At 44.0% G+C, this 15,862-nt stretch overlaps 1 protein-coding gene across 1 annotated transcript in view; it reads left to right on the top strand.

The window, feature by feature from the left end:
* NALF2 (NALCN channel auxiliary factor 2) overlaps positions 1-13,853 on the top strand; it is an 83,047-nt gene extending 69,194 nt beyond the window's left edge. The window contains exons 2-3 of the mRNA XM_038415154.2: positions 6,779-6,950; positions 7,995-13,853. Of these exons, the coding sequence (XP_038271082.1) occupies positions 6,779-6,950; positions 7,995-8,401 (579 nt within the window). The 3' untranslated portion in view covers positions 8,402-13,853. The remainder of the gene's footprint in view (positions 1-6,778; positions 6,951-7,994) is intronic.
* Positions 13,854-15,862: the final 2,009 nt, after the last annotated feature.

Raw genomic sequence — 15,862 nt, 5'->3', positions numbered from 1 at the left:
GAATCTTATACAAAGTGTAACATCTGGCCAGAAAGGGTTAAGCATCCTGCAGGCTAAATGACCCAAAGCCAACCATTAAAGACATGTTAGAAAGTATAAAGAAAAGGAGTACTTGTGGCACCTTAGAGACTAACAAATTTATTAGAGCATAAGCTTTCGTGAGCTACAGTAGCTCACGAAAGCTTATGCTCTAATAAATTTGTTAGTCTCTAAGGTGCCACAAGTACTCCTTTTCTTTTTGCGAATACAGACTAACACGGCTGCTACTCTGAAACCTGTTAGAAAGTATCTGAATGGTAATTAGGGCTATTCCCTGCTAGATAGGCTAGAACCTTGAACTGCAAACCTGTATTGTTAGAGAATTAGAAATGATACTAATTGTGTGTGTTTACTTATATGTTGTTTAATAATTAGCCATGTAAACAGACAGTTCCTGTCTGTCACTATAGCTATTGATTCAGAGATCTAAAGGGAATATTAACATTCAGATGAATCGTGAATGCAATAATGTCATTGCCCATATGTCTCTTTAAAGTTTGTGATAGACTGCCTGATGGATAAATTATCTTATGTTAATCCATGTAGTTAATTACCGGTGAGGTTTAGGAAACAGAAGGTTACATCAAAAGCCTGTTGTTCACCCAGGATTGTATGGTCAAATGGCTGTTAGAAAACAGTATAAAATATCCTGTCAGATCTGCTTGAGGCTTCATGCAGGGGAAGCCTAAGTCATAAGGACTGAGATCGCAGTCCTGACTGGACCACCCTGAATATAAACATTGGACTATAACCTATGAACTATTTCTGAAAGAACTCTTTGCAACTACAAAGCTCACTCTCTCTGCTATGAATCTGAATCTCAAGAATTGTACTCATGTTTGTATGTATACTGATCTTTTAACCATATTCTCTCTCTTTTCTTTTTTAATAAATTTTAGTTTAGTTAATAAGAATTAGCTGTAAGCGTGTATTTGGGTAAAATTTGGAATATTCATTAACCTAGGAGGTAATGTGTCAGATCCTTTGGGATTGGTAGAACTTTTTTATATGATGAATAAGATTTTCAGTAATTCTCATCATAATTGTCTTGGGTATCTGGGTGGAGGCTTAAGGCTGGGTTACTTCAAGGGAACTGTGTTGTTGGCTTCTGGGTAACCAGTGAGGTATTATAGAAGCTGTTTTGTGCTGGTTTGGTAAATCTAAGTATTGGAATATTCACCAACTCTAGGGATTGTCTGCCCCATTCTTTGCAGTTCACCCTAATTTAAGTGACCTCAGTTGGCTCCCCAGGACTCCAGTCACACTTCCTATATCATAACATAGGCCATAGAATTTCACCTAGTGACTCCTGCACCTAACCCAACAACGTGTGATTGAATTAGAGCATATTTTTAGAAAAGCATCCAGACTTGATGTAAAGACTTCAAGAGATGCAGTCTTAAATATTAAATCCTATAGAATGGCAGAAAATTTCTCTAGAAAAGTTATCATTTCATATTAACTTTTATAGGATTTTACTATGAGGATGAAGTTATTTCTCCTATGACCTAGTCAGGCTCTGAACCCAGATTTTAGAGTAATAACACACTATGCCCTTCATCCTCCCTGTCTGCTTTCATTTGTATGAGTAAAAAGAAAAGGAGTACTTGTGGCACCTTAGAGACTAACAAATTTATTAGAGCATAAGCTTTCGTGAGCTACAGCTCACTTCATCGGATGCATTTGGAGGAAAAAACATAGGGGAGATTGATATACACACACAGAGAACATGAAACATGAATGGGTTTATCATACATACTGTAAGGAGAGGTTTCAGAGTAGCTACCATGTTAGTCTGTATTCGCAAAAAGAAAAGAAGTACTTGTGGCACCTTAGAGACTAACAAATTTATTGGAGCATAAGCTTTCGAGAGCTACAGCTCACTTCATCGGATGCATTTGGTGGAAAAAACCAAATGCATCCGATGAAGTGAGCTGTAGCTCACAAAAGCTTATGCTCTAATAAATTTGTTAGTCTCTAAGGTGCCACAAGTACTGTAAGGAGAGTGATCACTTAAGATAAGCCATCACCAGCAGCGGGGGGGGGGGGGGGAGGAGGAAAACCTTTCATGGTGACAAGCAAGGTAGGCTATTTCCAGTTACTTTTCTCATCCCACTGCTTTGATAATAGAACTAAAAGGCCCTGCAGATTTCTGCTAACACAAGATGGAAAGGGATGAATGCACCCTCTAATGGAGAAGACGGGAATAAATCTTTCTTAGGCATCAGATTAGAGAAATTGTATTTTGGATTCCTCACAGTGCAAGATATTTTATTTCAAGAAAGCTCCTTGGGGAGGACCCTTTGTTGTCAGATGACTTTGCAACTGACCCATTTCTAGAGTTTGTTGCTATCCCATCCCTGCAAAAATGCCCACTTCTTAAATGTATTCCCCATTTGGTTATCATTTCCCAATGCTAGGCCTCACCCTGAAGTCATTCCAGATACTGTTCCCAAATGTTATTACACTACATTTTAGAGAGAGAGAGAGAGCAGCTAACTACAAGCACATGTCACTAGCAGTTTATCTCATGGTTGTTCTTCCACCACTGTAACCCTTGCCTTCCCACTCCCCATTCCTTCACTTATTACCATTGCACGCTGTGTAATTTCGACAGCAAGCTGCTTGGGGCAGAGACCTGTTACTCATTTGTTCTCTAAAGTGCCATGCATAGCTATAGTGTTGCATAAGTAATAATATTGCACTGATAGGCACATAGAGATTGCCACACTGGACCAGAGCAGCAGTGCATCAAATCTGGGATTCTGTGTCTAGCAGTGACCAGTGCCAAATAGTTCAGAAATAGACACAGATATCTCCACAGTGGACAACTATGGGATAAACTGCTGCTATAAGAATTTTCTTCATTTCCTTTGTTACTTAGTTGATGGCCCTGAACCATGAGGTTTTACCTCTCGTCACTTTTTTTTTATTCTGTCTAGTATAATGGTTTATGTTCTCATTGTTCATGGAAACCTTGCTGGAATCCTACTAAGGTCTGGTCCCAGTGATTTCTAATAGCAATGATAAAGGCCTCATATCCCAGATGGCCAGCCCCTTTAAGGGGATATAGGCCCAATCCCACCAGTGACACAATTAGCTCACCTCCTGAAAATAAAGGTCCTGTGATTGGTGGGTAATATCACCAACCAGTCCTTCTGGGGAAAAGATAAGAGCAGAGGCCTATGGAAGAGCTGGAAGGAGTTAAAGACTCCTGCAGGCTGCAGAGAGCAAGAAGGCTCCTGCAGGGGACACTGGTGCACCAGGGAGAGGCCACTCTCAGCAAGAAGGACAAGGAGCGGGAGCTGGATATACAGAGGAAGAGAGACCCCGCAGGTAGGATGACCAGATGTCCCAATTTTATAGGGACAGTCCCGATATTCAGGGCTTTTTCTTATATAGGGATCTATTACGCCCCACTCCCTGTCCCAATTTTTCACACTTGCTATCTGGTCACCCTACCCGCAGGGAGAAAGGATTGGGCCCAGCTGGAGACTGGAGTGAAGACTTTTTCTTTTGGCCCACTAGGGGAGGGACACTATTGATTTCTGTTCTGGAAAGACTTGACCGCCAGCCTGGGTAGAACCAGTCTGGATGGTGGTGTCAATGGGACCGGGTAGAAACACAACACAAACATCAGAAGGAGGGTTGTGGAATTCCCTTAGTTAGGAGGAAAGGGTTTGGGCCACTGGAAATCCATGTGTAGGATTAAATAAATTAGACTCCATCCATAAGGGGAAACTTTTTTTGAATACCTTGGACTGTGAGGAGTTTATTGCAAAGGTATGAGAAAGGAAAACAAAGGCAGGGTTGTGCAGGTCCCTCCCACCCCCAGGCCACAAGGAGGGCTCTCTGTAGGCAGTGACACTGTCACACCTCATTTATTTAACTGGGGTTTTGAGTAACTTGGAAAACTAATCACCCTTTCTAAAGTCTACCGTTGTCACAGGTCTACCTCCACAGCCATCCTCTGAATGGTCCTGCTTCAAGCCCCAGCACCCTGCCTCCTCCTGTTCCCTCCTAACAATGGACACGGTCAGGGAGATGTGTGTGTCAAATCTTACACTACTGCAGCCTGTGTTGTGCTTGTTGTGGGGATAGACAGAGATATGTCTCTAGACCTGTCAATCCAGCACCTCAATCTCACCTGCACTGTTTTCCCTTTCAAAGGAAAATTAAATTACAAATGCCAAATGACATCTGCCTGTGTTTACTAGCAGAGAGAGAACCAGCATTGTGCAGCTAGTGGACCTACAGGTTGAACCTGATAGCACAGGGTTGAAGACTGGGGTCTAACATCTATTGGATGCTGCTTTAAGTAACACCACAGATTATGTTTTTCCTGGAGAATTAGGTATGTCCTACTGAAGTGAAGCATTTGGGCCAGAATTAATCACTTCAGCTGCAAAGTTCTGCAGCCCCAAGGAGGTGGGAATGCTACCATGTCTTCACCTCGCCCTGGGATACATGGGAGTTTTGTGCAATTCTGTCTCATATATTCTCTTGCTGCATCTTGGTCATTCACAGCAAAAATGATGATACAGCCTCCAGCACAGCACAGGTCTCCAAGCTAATAGAATTTCTGTGCCATTGGATCATACAATGGGAGCTCTCAGTGCTATGGGAGTCTGTGCTAATTAGGAAGGCTGGTAGGAGTTTATTCTCAGTCTTTCCCCAAAACCTGACCCTAGGGGCTCGCAACAGCCAGTCCCTAAAATACTTCATACTAGCAAAGGCAAGAAATGTTCATCTGAACTAGCTTGTTAGGGCCATGATTTCTCACTATGGGTCCCAGCCAGGTCTAACCATGCCCACCTGATGTTAACTGCTCTGCTCCATTCTGCAAAGCTTTACTTTCCTGGGCTCTGACAGCAGCTGAGCAATGAAAAGGAAGATGCCCCCCATGCTGCAGGGGAAGATAGGGTGTTTCACCCTGATACACCCTGGCTGGGTTACCAGTGGAGCTATCTGCAGGCACCTGTTCTGGTTTGTACTGGAATACATTAGCAGTTTCCTTAAGACTCTGGCTAGGAATTGGGACACTTAGAAGAGAGGGAAGGAGTAGTGAAGAGCTTGGGAATGGGCTCTTGTAAGTGGGATACTTCCAGGACTGGGTAATTCCAGACAGTGCATGTATCACTAACTCAGCATTACTTTGGTTTGCATGATTTGGTTTCTGGCAGGAAGGGGTCTCTCCATTAGCCAGTTCTTGAGGGGTATTTCCTCTCCCCCACTACTGCGTGGTTTTGTCTCCTTTGGGGCAGGCAGGCCTTGCCTATGCTGTTTGCACTAGAGGAGTTGCTGCTGTTGATAAGCCTGATAGACTTCAAAGCCAGAGTTATGGCACATGTGGAGTATGAATGTTGAGACAGGCACAAGCAGAGCCTAAGTTACAAGCTACACACAAGCTAGCCTTTGATTCTGGGAGTTTTGCAAAGTTCAGCTCTAGACACCTAAAAGACGAATGTAAAATCCTTGTTTAGGAGCATACAGGAACATTTCTAGTGCGGTTAAGCATTGTTTGGTACATACTGGCAATTCAAATACATCTATAAAATGCAGTGTTGCCCATGAGATATGCCCATCTGAACCAAGAGAAATAGCATATTTTTCATGAATAAAAGATTCCACCTAAGCAAATGGATGTAGAAGATTAAATAGATTTAACGGTGAAGCAAAGAGGAAGAGGCAATTCTAACTAACAATGAGCTATCTCTTATTAACATCGTTCAGAATAAAGTGTGAGGCAGGATTGGTAATATCCAGGAATCTCCCCAGTGGCTGGAGCTAGTGTAGATTTTCCAGCAGTCAGACACATATGGGTATTTTCAGACTGGACCATTCCAAAGGTCCATCAAGCCAAGTCTCCAGTCTCCATCAGTGACTAATGCTAGACACTTCACAGGAAGGTGTAAAATCCCTATAATGATTATTATTGTGCAGTATTGTCCCAGAGGTAAATTCCTTCCGGGCTCCAGCTGGTAAGCAGTTTACATCCTAAGTGTAAGGATCAAGAGCCTGGGTAATTTTATTTTACCTAGTGTCACTGCAGATGCTATTCTGTTTCATATAAGTGTACATGTATCTTTAATGCCTCTGTCAACTGTTACTTGTTGTGGGGCTGCTCACAAGGACTAGATTTCATATCCTGGTTTGTTATACTGGCTGCCGATGCTAGTTTGCTGTTGCAGAGTTTCTCATTAGTGTTGGGCTGCATAATATAGTTTGTTATATTGTAGGACTACTTACCAGGAACCAAGCTACCAGTTATTTTGTTATTTGTAAGGTTGCTTATGACTCATGGGCATAAGAGGAAAAAGCATTTCCACACTTATTTTTAAAGAGGAAACAAATAATTTCACGAATTTTGCAAACAGGTGAAATTTTGAGCCTACCAACCTTGACAGTGTCACTAAAGCCTCTAATGAATGATGTCTAAGGACCTACAAGTAGAGGACAGTAGCCTATATGTTCATTTGCTTTACTCTTGTAGATGTTTTAGGTTGTGAATTGAATTTCACACTGTCTAACATCTTTCAGTTTGCTTTAAATGAAACAGTTAATTCAATAAGTAACCCTGATGTATTAACAAATATTTATTGAGATAAAAACAGTGAGGTAAAAGCTCACTATTCATCTGCCTTTAACTTGCACTAAGCCACAAGATTATTAAATGGTTTTAATATACATGTTTTTGCTGATGTGACGTTGTGTCTTGCGGTCTTGTTTTCTCCCTTAGGCTGTCTACAAGGCCTGGCTCTGCTCCGAGTATTTCAATGTGACACAACAACAGTGCCGACACCGGATTCCATGCAAGCAATACTGTCTGGAGGTGCAGACCAGGTGCCCCTTTGTGTTACCTGACAATGACGAGCTGATCTATGGAGGGTTACCTGGTTTCATCTGTACGGGTAAGAAGGTCATGGAAGTAGGACAGGTGTCCTTGTAATGACTTCTTATCTCCTGCCCATTGTACATTTCAGGAAACAGAGGAAATACAAAAAGACAGGCAGACAAATGTGTGGGGTGGATGGGGAGGATTTTCAACTTATGTTCAAGTAATAAGTTCCATTTCTCTAGAGCTTTTCACCCTGAAGACTCCTATAGCACTGTACAAACCATGGGCCAAATCTTGAAGTCTTTTTGCATGTGTGTAAGGACTTCAGGATTTGATCATATATATAAAATAAATATATATAGGAAGTACATTATCAATTATTGAAATATTTCCATCTCTGAGATGGAATATAGCTGTTTAGCAGCCTCACAGCAACACTACCTACCAATTTAGGGCAGGATGTGAAAAACAGTCCCACCACTAACTGAAACTTCAAGGGTCTATTTGGTGAGGCAATATGTGACTGCGTTAAAGTTTGACCAGCTCATTGACGCTAACTGATACAAAAGATGTCAGAGGATTTCCTTTTTTAAAGTGTGTTTAGTATTCATGGCAGGTGCTCAGAGACTGAAATCCTCTATTTATCCATCCATACAACAGGTACAGCATAGGTATGGGCAGTTCAAATTTTCCATTCTGCCACCTACCAAAGCACTAGGTTTTCCTGGCAGTTCTCCCATCCATGACCGGACCTGGCCTGATCCTATAGTTTGTAAGATCTGATAAATACATAGTCTGAGATGTTGACAGCTTTGTCCCAAATAATCATTACACTAGGTCCTTGGATCTTGGAATAAAGTGGACCTGGATCATGGTTGCTTTTTCTCTGGGGGAATGTAGCCTAGGGTCTTAGTCCCAGAGAAAATCTGCCCAGATGAAGGTGCTCAGGGTCCCAGTCCTTAGGCTGAAAGTTGTCCAGGAGTAGGCAGCCAACCAGAATGGAAACCCTTTTTTCCTACTGCAGGTGGATTTTCTGGCAGACCCTATGACTTTACTCTCTATTGGACTTCCCCTGCACGTTCACTGATACTCACCATCTGTTGTTATGTTTTGCCAGGGTTGCTAGAGAACCAATTATCCAATGAGGAAGCAAAGTGCTGCGATGTGCAATGGGACTCTTGTGACCACCCACCAGACAGCAACTACAATGCGTCCCCCAAATCCACAGAGTCGGAGTCATTCCATTACCACCGTCATGACCCCCACCTTCATCACCACCAGCAGCATCACTATCACCTCTACCACCACCACCAGTACCACCAACCCCACCCGCCATCTTTGCTGCCTGTCTCTGCAGGGTCTCGCCTCAGCAACAGCAAAATCAGACTGTGCGTCCTGGTCCTTATGCTTCTCCACACCATGGTGTCCTTCTCAAGCGTGCACAGCAGTGAGGGGACTGCCAGCAGGGGGCTGAGCTTGGAGGCCCTACCTGCTATGGACGAGAGCATAACAAGAGATGAGTGACCCAGAGGGGAAAGGAAACGTCCAAGCAGAGTGCCGGCTTTTTTCCTGCCAAGGGGGGCACACGCTATTCCTCCAATGGGAGGCACAGGATTGGGGGTGAGGTGCACACACACACCCCTACCCACACCCCCAAGATCTGCTCGTCACGGGGCATCCCCGTGATGAAGAGTCTTTAATGCGCACAGGGCTGCAGGACTCAGCTTTGAGAAGGGTTCAGTTATCAACAGCCTTTCAGCTGTGTGCATCCTGCCTGGTAGAGGCTCTGGGAGCTAGTGTAAAGAGGTATAGAAAAGGGGAGGGGGGATGGGATGGGAGAGGGTCCCTTTGAAAGAGTTCTCCCCATGGAAATGCCATTGCTCTCCCTGCCACCTATGAGGTGTCTCATGTGGTGCCCCTATTTTTTCTACCAACTGGATAATTCAGTGCAATGGGTTCAAGAAATTGGTTTATCCATTATTCCTTTTTTTCCCCCCAGTCTTTAAACTTCACCATTGTATATCGCCAAAGCTGCTAGGTGGCATATATAGCAACTCAAACACCTCAAAACAAACCCCAGCTAACTTCTCAGCAAACCTCTCCCTGCTGAGGGACAGTCTTGGGTACTCAGTGTGACCTGGTGACCCCTCTGTCTGGGTAGCCCTGGTGTTAGGCTCACTCTCTTGCCAGCAGACAAGATCCATTTCTAAGGCTAAGTTATTGGGGTGGAAGATGTATTACCTGGCATTGTGTGTGCCATTTGGGGTTGTGTTTCTTACCTCAGTCAGCCCTTCCTTGTCTGTGCCACTCTTGTCCTTCGATACACTGAACATAAAGAACATACCATGTGGATGTTGGCAGTGAGTAGAGAGATGGCTGTAGTACAGGATGGAACAGGAAATTATATTCCCAGAGTTCTTAACACTTCACTCTTCAATATGTCCCCAGAATTTCCTTAAATTCCTATACTTTGTTTTCTCCAACAGCATGTTTGAGTTTGGAGAGGGCAGCACTTAGGGAAACAAGAATCTTCAGGGGCAGAGCTGACTGCACTAGTTTGCAGTGGGGCCAGAGATGGTAACAAAGGGATAAAAAGCCCCAAATTGCACCCTTTAAAGTTTCCACGTTACAAACTCTTACAGCATGTGGGAAGAGGACTGGAGAAATCCAGCCCATAGGGAAATAATTTCCCAAATAAAATGCCACCAGCTAACAAAGCACAGGTGTGGAAGAGAGGTTTCATGTGCACTATGTCCATTACTGATCATACAACTCCTGGAAGTCCTGCTGGAACAGCCACACTCAGCCTGGCAAGATGTTGATTGGCAATGCTTAGATTGTCCAAACACAGTCATAGACTAGAATTCAGCCCCATCCAGACATAGGATCCCACCTCTAACTCTGACCTTTCAAATTCTCCATCCCAAGGACTGAGATTTATACTCGTAGGCAATGTTGCAATTTGAGGTATGTGGCACCCTCTTCCCCCCCTAACCCCATGTCCCTTTATAGCTGATATTTCCTCTTGCAGAGCCCACATTCAGGGTGATTTCCTTCATACTCGCAGTGATGTTACTGTACTGGGCTGATGATATCACTAGGAGGAGCAAATGACATTTTAGGAAGGAATGCTTGGGGGCCTGGCTGGAAACAAAGACAAAAGAATCAGGAATGAGAGAAGAGTTGAGGATCGAATATTAGGGAGGACAAATCTCACTTTGGAGGGGGGATGCAAGATGAACTTGTTGTCCAACATCAGTATGAAGCGAAGCACAAGGAGACAGAAAAGCATGTTGTGTACAGTTAGATGCTCTCCCTCTCTCCAGGTCACAGTGACCGGGAGCATTTATTATTCATCTTGCATGGCTCATTTAGGGAAAAGTTAAGATTTAGATCCCACCACCTGAGACAGCATGTTCAGTGGCCGAGTGGTTGTAACTAGGGGTCAGGCAAACCAACTGAAATCAGAATTAGACTGGTTCTTCTGTCAAATCTCAAACCAAGCCCAGACCTGTCTGAAGGTCAAAGAAATTTCTTTAAGTTCAGGATTTATAATACTTTTGTATTTCCTGGCTTCTGTTGAATGAAGCAGAAATAACCATGACCAAAACAATAACCAAAACACCATGAGAATAGCTACTTCCTGCCTGGCTGGAAGAAGGAAGTACCAGAAATCTCATGGGAAAGCTGGATTTTCTGACATTTCCAGCCCATTTCCAGACCAAAGAGGATCAGAAAAGCAGCTGAATGTTTGGATTCTTATTTGACTTGAACCTCAGAATTTTTGGATGATGTTTACATGTTATTTCCCATGCATTACCAAAGTCACAAACGCATAAAGCCTGTGAACACCATTCTCATAGCACCAAACAGACCCACTGACTATCAGGCTAAAACTGTGTAGTAATCCTAATACAACTAGTTTCCAGGGCAGATCCTGGGGACACTTCTTAAGACAGATCTTGTTGCTGTTTGCACCCACTGTGGCTAGGACAGACCTTGTGTGAACATTCACAACAGCTACCATGTATTTGCAGTTTGGTTCACTCTGATCTAAGAACAGGTATGAGCAACAGTTTAGCAGACATGAATCAGACTTTTTTGATCTTGGGAGTTTTTTGCCTTGAAAAAGCATCACAGCCTTTGTGATAGCTATGATGACTTGACCAGATGACTAGGCCAAAGGAACATGCACAAGCATGTTCCTATATCAAGACAACAGACTCTGACTCATTTTTTAAGGAAACTAAACTTCACTAGTATTGTTAAGGTTTGAGTGGTCACCTAATTCCAAGTGTCTACTTCAGAGATGGTGGGCAGGGGTGGCAAACTTTTTGGCCCGAGGGTCACATCTGGGAATAGAAATTGTATGGTGGGCCATGAAAGCTCACATAATTGGGAAGGGGTGAGGGCTCTGGTTGGGGGTGCGGGCTCTGAGGTGAGGCTGGAGATGAGGGGTTTGGGGTGCAGGAGGGTGCTCCAGGCTGGGACCAAGGGGTTTGGAGGGTGGGAGGGGGATCAAGGCTGGGGCAGGGGGTTGGGGCACAAGGAGAGGCTCAAGGGTGCAGGCTCCAGGTGACACTTACCTCAAGCGGCTCCCGGAAGCAGCGGCATGTCCCTTCTCCAGCTCCTACGTGGAGACGCAACCAGGCGGCTCTCCATGCTGCCCCGTCCGCAGGCACCGTCCCTGCAGTTCCCATTGGCTGTGGTTCCCAGCCAATGGGAGCTGCGGGGGTGGTGCTTGGGGTGGGGGCAGCATGCAGAGCAGAGTCCCCTGGCTGTCCCTATGCTTAGGAGTCAGAGAGGAGCCATGCCACTGCTTCTGGGAGCCATGTGGAGCGGTCCCCGACCCTGCTCCCTGGCTAGCGTACCAGAGCAGGGCAAGCCCCAGACCCCGCTCCCCAGTGGGAGCTCGAGGGCCGGACTAAAATGGCTGGTAGGCTGGATACAGCCTGCGAGCTGTAGTTTGCCTACCCCTGCTTTAAACAATACAATAGGATGGAGAAGAGCTGACCAGTTTGCACATCAGCACGTGATCCTGAGTCACCAGACTTGTTCAATGTCTGGTCTGATTCTGTTCAGGTCAGACACCAAGCGGAAAACTCCAAGTATTGCTCAGCCACAGGTGGGCATAGTAGCCTGTTTCTAATTTTTTTTTTCATGTCATTTCTGCTCTTTGTGAATGCTAGGTAATCCCATAAAGACTGTGGGCCTGAATCTCATTTACACTAAGGCAATCTAAAGGGACCATAAAATGGGTGTAAACGTAATTATACCTACCTTAAGGCCCCTTTACCTTGCCAGAGCCTTTTATACTGCCAGGACAGTGTAAAGAGTCCTTACGGTAAATGAGAATCAGGCCCTACATGTGCCATATGATAACAGGAAGCCACATACTGATATAAGGACATTTTGTGGAGGTCTATATTATGTGACTTGTTTACAATCCCCCAAATCTGGGGGTACACAACCTGTCAGAGCCTGAATCTGAAGAAAAGAGAGAATCTACCACGGAAGCTGCCTACATTTTTAGGACAGGCCTTTATCCACCAGTTCACAGCTCAGGGCCAAGTGTAGAAATGCTGTCTGACTGAACTAAAATAGAATAGATGTGGACATGGAATGGGGCTAGAGGAGGTTGAGTAGGGTTTTGTTGGAATGTAATATGTGCCTCAAGACATTTTCTGACCTTAATCAATACAATATGAATTGATGAGCTGCACCTCTTTTACGAAGTACCTTGGCACCTGTTTCAGGATTGTCATGGTTTGTGACCTAGATCAAGCCACTGTCCTGTCTCCATTTGCTTTATTCCTTCTATCCACCATCCACTGTAATCGGCCTGAGACCACTTTCTAGTTTCCAGTTGACATCGTTACTGTGAGAAATGCCACTGCGTCCCTTGATTGTAATAACATCTTGTTGGCATGGAATGCAGATGCATTCCTGTTTGGTCCTTGATGACCAATGCTAAATCAGAGCAGAGTTCTGCAAAAATACCTCCTTCTTAAGGAGAGTGGGGTGACCACATAGCAATGTGAGCAAATAGAGTTCAACCCTCTCATTCTTTCACCTTTAGTACACAAAATATGCTCCTTATTTACTTGGTAAGTACTGCTAGTTTGTTTGCCTGGATTGGGCAGGTCACTTACTACATCCCAGCAAGTGATTTAAGAACAGTGGGAACGGAAGGGCGCAAAGCCATTTTCAAAAGCTAGGTCCAATTGTATGTGTTGAGGCTTTCAACAAACCTCGCCATAAGTGTAATTAGTAAGAAACCTACAGGAGCATGTAACTACCATGTAATTGCACTGTTTTAAGTGAATGCTAGGCAGTTACACAGTAATTAAAGAAGCCTTGCAGCATAGTTATGCCATGGAATTAAAATGAGACCCAAACGATTTTTCAGGTTACAGTCTCCCATAAGATTCACAAATAAAAGTCTGCTATTGCACCAACAGTAAAGTGATCCCATCTGCCTGGCATGAGGGAAATGTTGGATTTCCATGGGCCTGGCAGGTTCAGGACTGTCCCCTGATTATGCTGTTTTGAGCTAGTGCTTTCTCTCTGCCCCTGAACATGCTTGGTATCAAGGGTGATTGGGGGGAAAGAGCTGTATCTTCACAGAAACAAGTTTTTGAAAAGAGTTACTTTCTCTAACAAGTCCAGGCTGTTGTCAGTAAGTTCTGTGGTTTTAGTGCACCATATGCTGTATTCAACACTTTGCCAGTCTAGTGAAATGAATCCAGGCTGTGCTGTTCTCAGAACAGGACTAAGCCCCTGGAAGCCATGTTTATTACACTTCATCATTATAAGGGTGTCTGACAAAATCCTCTTTCTGAGCTGACTGTGACATTATACTCATAATAAACGTCTGTCTATGCTAGCCCTCTCTCTGATATACAGTGTGATGCTCCCCTTTACTTAGACTGTAACCCTGCCTCAATAAAGCCTATTTACATTGCTTACATTATAACAATGTTTCTCACTAGTCCTGATACTATTTAGCATGTGAGATAAGGAAAGAGGAGAGAGTATGAGCCTCTCTGCAGAATGCATGCACAAACATATATGTCCTACATAACTGAACAGGGGCTCCAAGGCTGAGATACCTCTCTGGAGCAGATTTCAGCACAGCCATATGAGTGTTTAGAAAACACCGATCCCAAATGAACTTATCTTACTATGAATTCAGAATCAAGGTGCTACTTACTTTCCCTTCCAGTTCAGTGACTTGGATTCTCCTCTCTGGAGAAAAAAGGAGTACTTGTGGCACCTTAGAGACTAACAAATTTATTTGAGCATAAGTTTTCATGAGCTACAGCTCACTTCATCGGATGCATGCAGTGGAAAAAACAGTTGGGAGATTTTATATACACAGAGAACATGAAACAATGGGTGTTACCATACACACTGTAAAGAGAGTGATCAAGTAAGGTGAGCTATTACCAGCAGGAGAGGGGGGAAAAAAACAACCTTTTGTAGTGATAATCAAGATGGGCCATTTCCGGCAGTTGAGAAGAATGTGTGAGGAACAGTGTGTGTGTGTGGGAGGGAGAATAAACATGGAGAAATAGTTTTACTTTGTGTAATGACACATCCACTCCCAGTCTTTATTCAGGCCTAATTTAATGGTGTCCAGTTTGCAAATTAATTCCAATTCAACAGTCTCTCGTTGGAGTCTGTTTCTGAAGTTTTTTTGTTGAAGGATAGCCACTTTTAGGTCTGTAATCGAGTGACCAAAGAGATTGAAGTGTTCTCCGACTGGTTTTTGAATGTTATATTCTTGACGTCTGATTTGTGTCCATTTATTCTTTTACATAGAGACTGTCCGGTTTGTCCAATGTATATGGCAGAGGGGCATTGCCGGCACATGATGGCATATATCACATTGGTAGATGTGCAGGTGAACGAGCCTCTGATAGTGTGGCTGATGTGATTAGGCCCTATAATGGTGTCCCCTGAATAGATATGTGGACAGAGTTGGCAACGGGCTTTGTTGCAAGGATAGGTTCCTGGGTTAGTGTTTTTGTTGTGTGGTATGTGGTTGCTGGTGAGTATTTGCTTCAGGTTGGGGGGATGTCTGTAGGCAAGGACTGGCCTGTCTCCCAAGATCTGTGAGAGTGATGGGTCATCCTTCAGGATAAGTTGTAGATCCTTGATGATGTGCTGGGGAGCTTTTAGTTGGGGGCTGAAGGTGATGGCTAGTGGCTTTCTGTTATTTTCTTTGTTGGGCCTGTCCTGTAGTAGGTAACTTCTGGGTACTCTTCTAGCTCTGTCAATCTGTTTCTTTACTTCAGCAGGTGGCTATTGTAGTTGTAAGAATGCATGATAGAGAACTTGTAGGTGTTTGTCTCAGTCTGAGGGCTTGGAGCAAATGCAGTTGTATCGTAGAGCTTTGCTGTAGACAGTGGATCATGTAGTATGGTCTGAATGAAAGCTGGAGGCATGTAAGTAAATATAGCAGTCAGTAGGTTTCTGGTTTTGGGTGGTGTTTATGTGACCATCGCTTATTAGCACTGTAGTGTCAAGGAAGTGGCTCTCTTGTGTGGACTGGTCCATGCTGAGGTTGATGGTGGGATGGAAATTGTTGAAATCATGGTGGTATTCCTCAAGGGCTTCTTTTCCATGGGTCCAGATGATGAAGATGTCATCAACGTAGCGCAAGTAGAGTAGCGGCATTAGGGGACAAGAGCTGAGGAAGCGTTGTTCTAAGTCAGCCATCGCAGTGCTGCTGATTTGAAGGTATATATTGTCCCCAAATGTGAAATAGTTATGGGTGAGGACAAAGTAACAAAGTTCAGCCACCAGGTTTGCTGTGACATTATCGGGGATACTGTTCCTGAGAGATTTTCCATGCATGGGTGTGGACATGTAAAAATCAAATGTTCCCCACAATGCAAACTGATCTCTGTTCCATTGAGAGAAAGAACCTGTTCTCACAGCAGTAGCTCCTTACAGACCTTGTGATACATGCAAAGTACT

This window comes from Dermochelys coriacea, chromosome 9 (assembly GCF_009764565.3).
Source record: "Dermochelys coriacea isolate rDerCor1 chromosome 9, rDerCor1.pri.v4, whole genome shotgun sequence".
Classification (NCBI taxonomy): domain Eukaryota; kingdom Metazoa; phylum Chordata; order Testudines; family Dermochelyidae; genus Dermochelys; species Dermochelys coriacea.
Note: the sequence above shows the minus strand (reverse complement) of the source record. Positions and strands in the feature narration are given on the sequence as shown.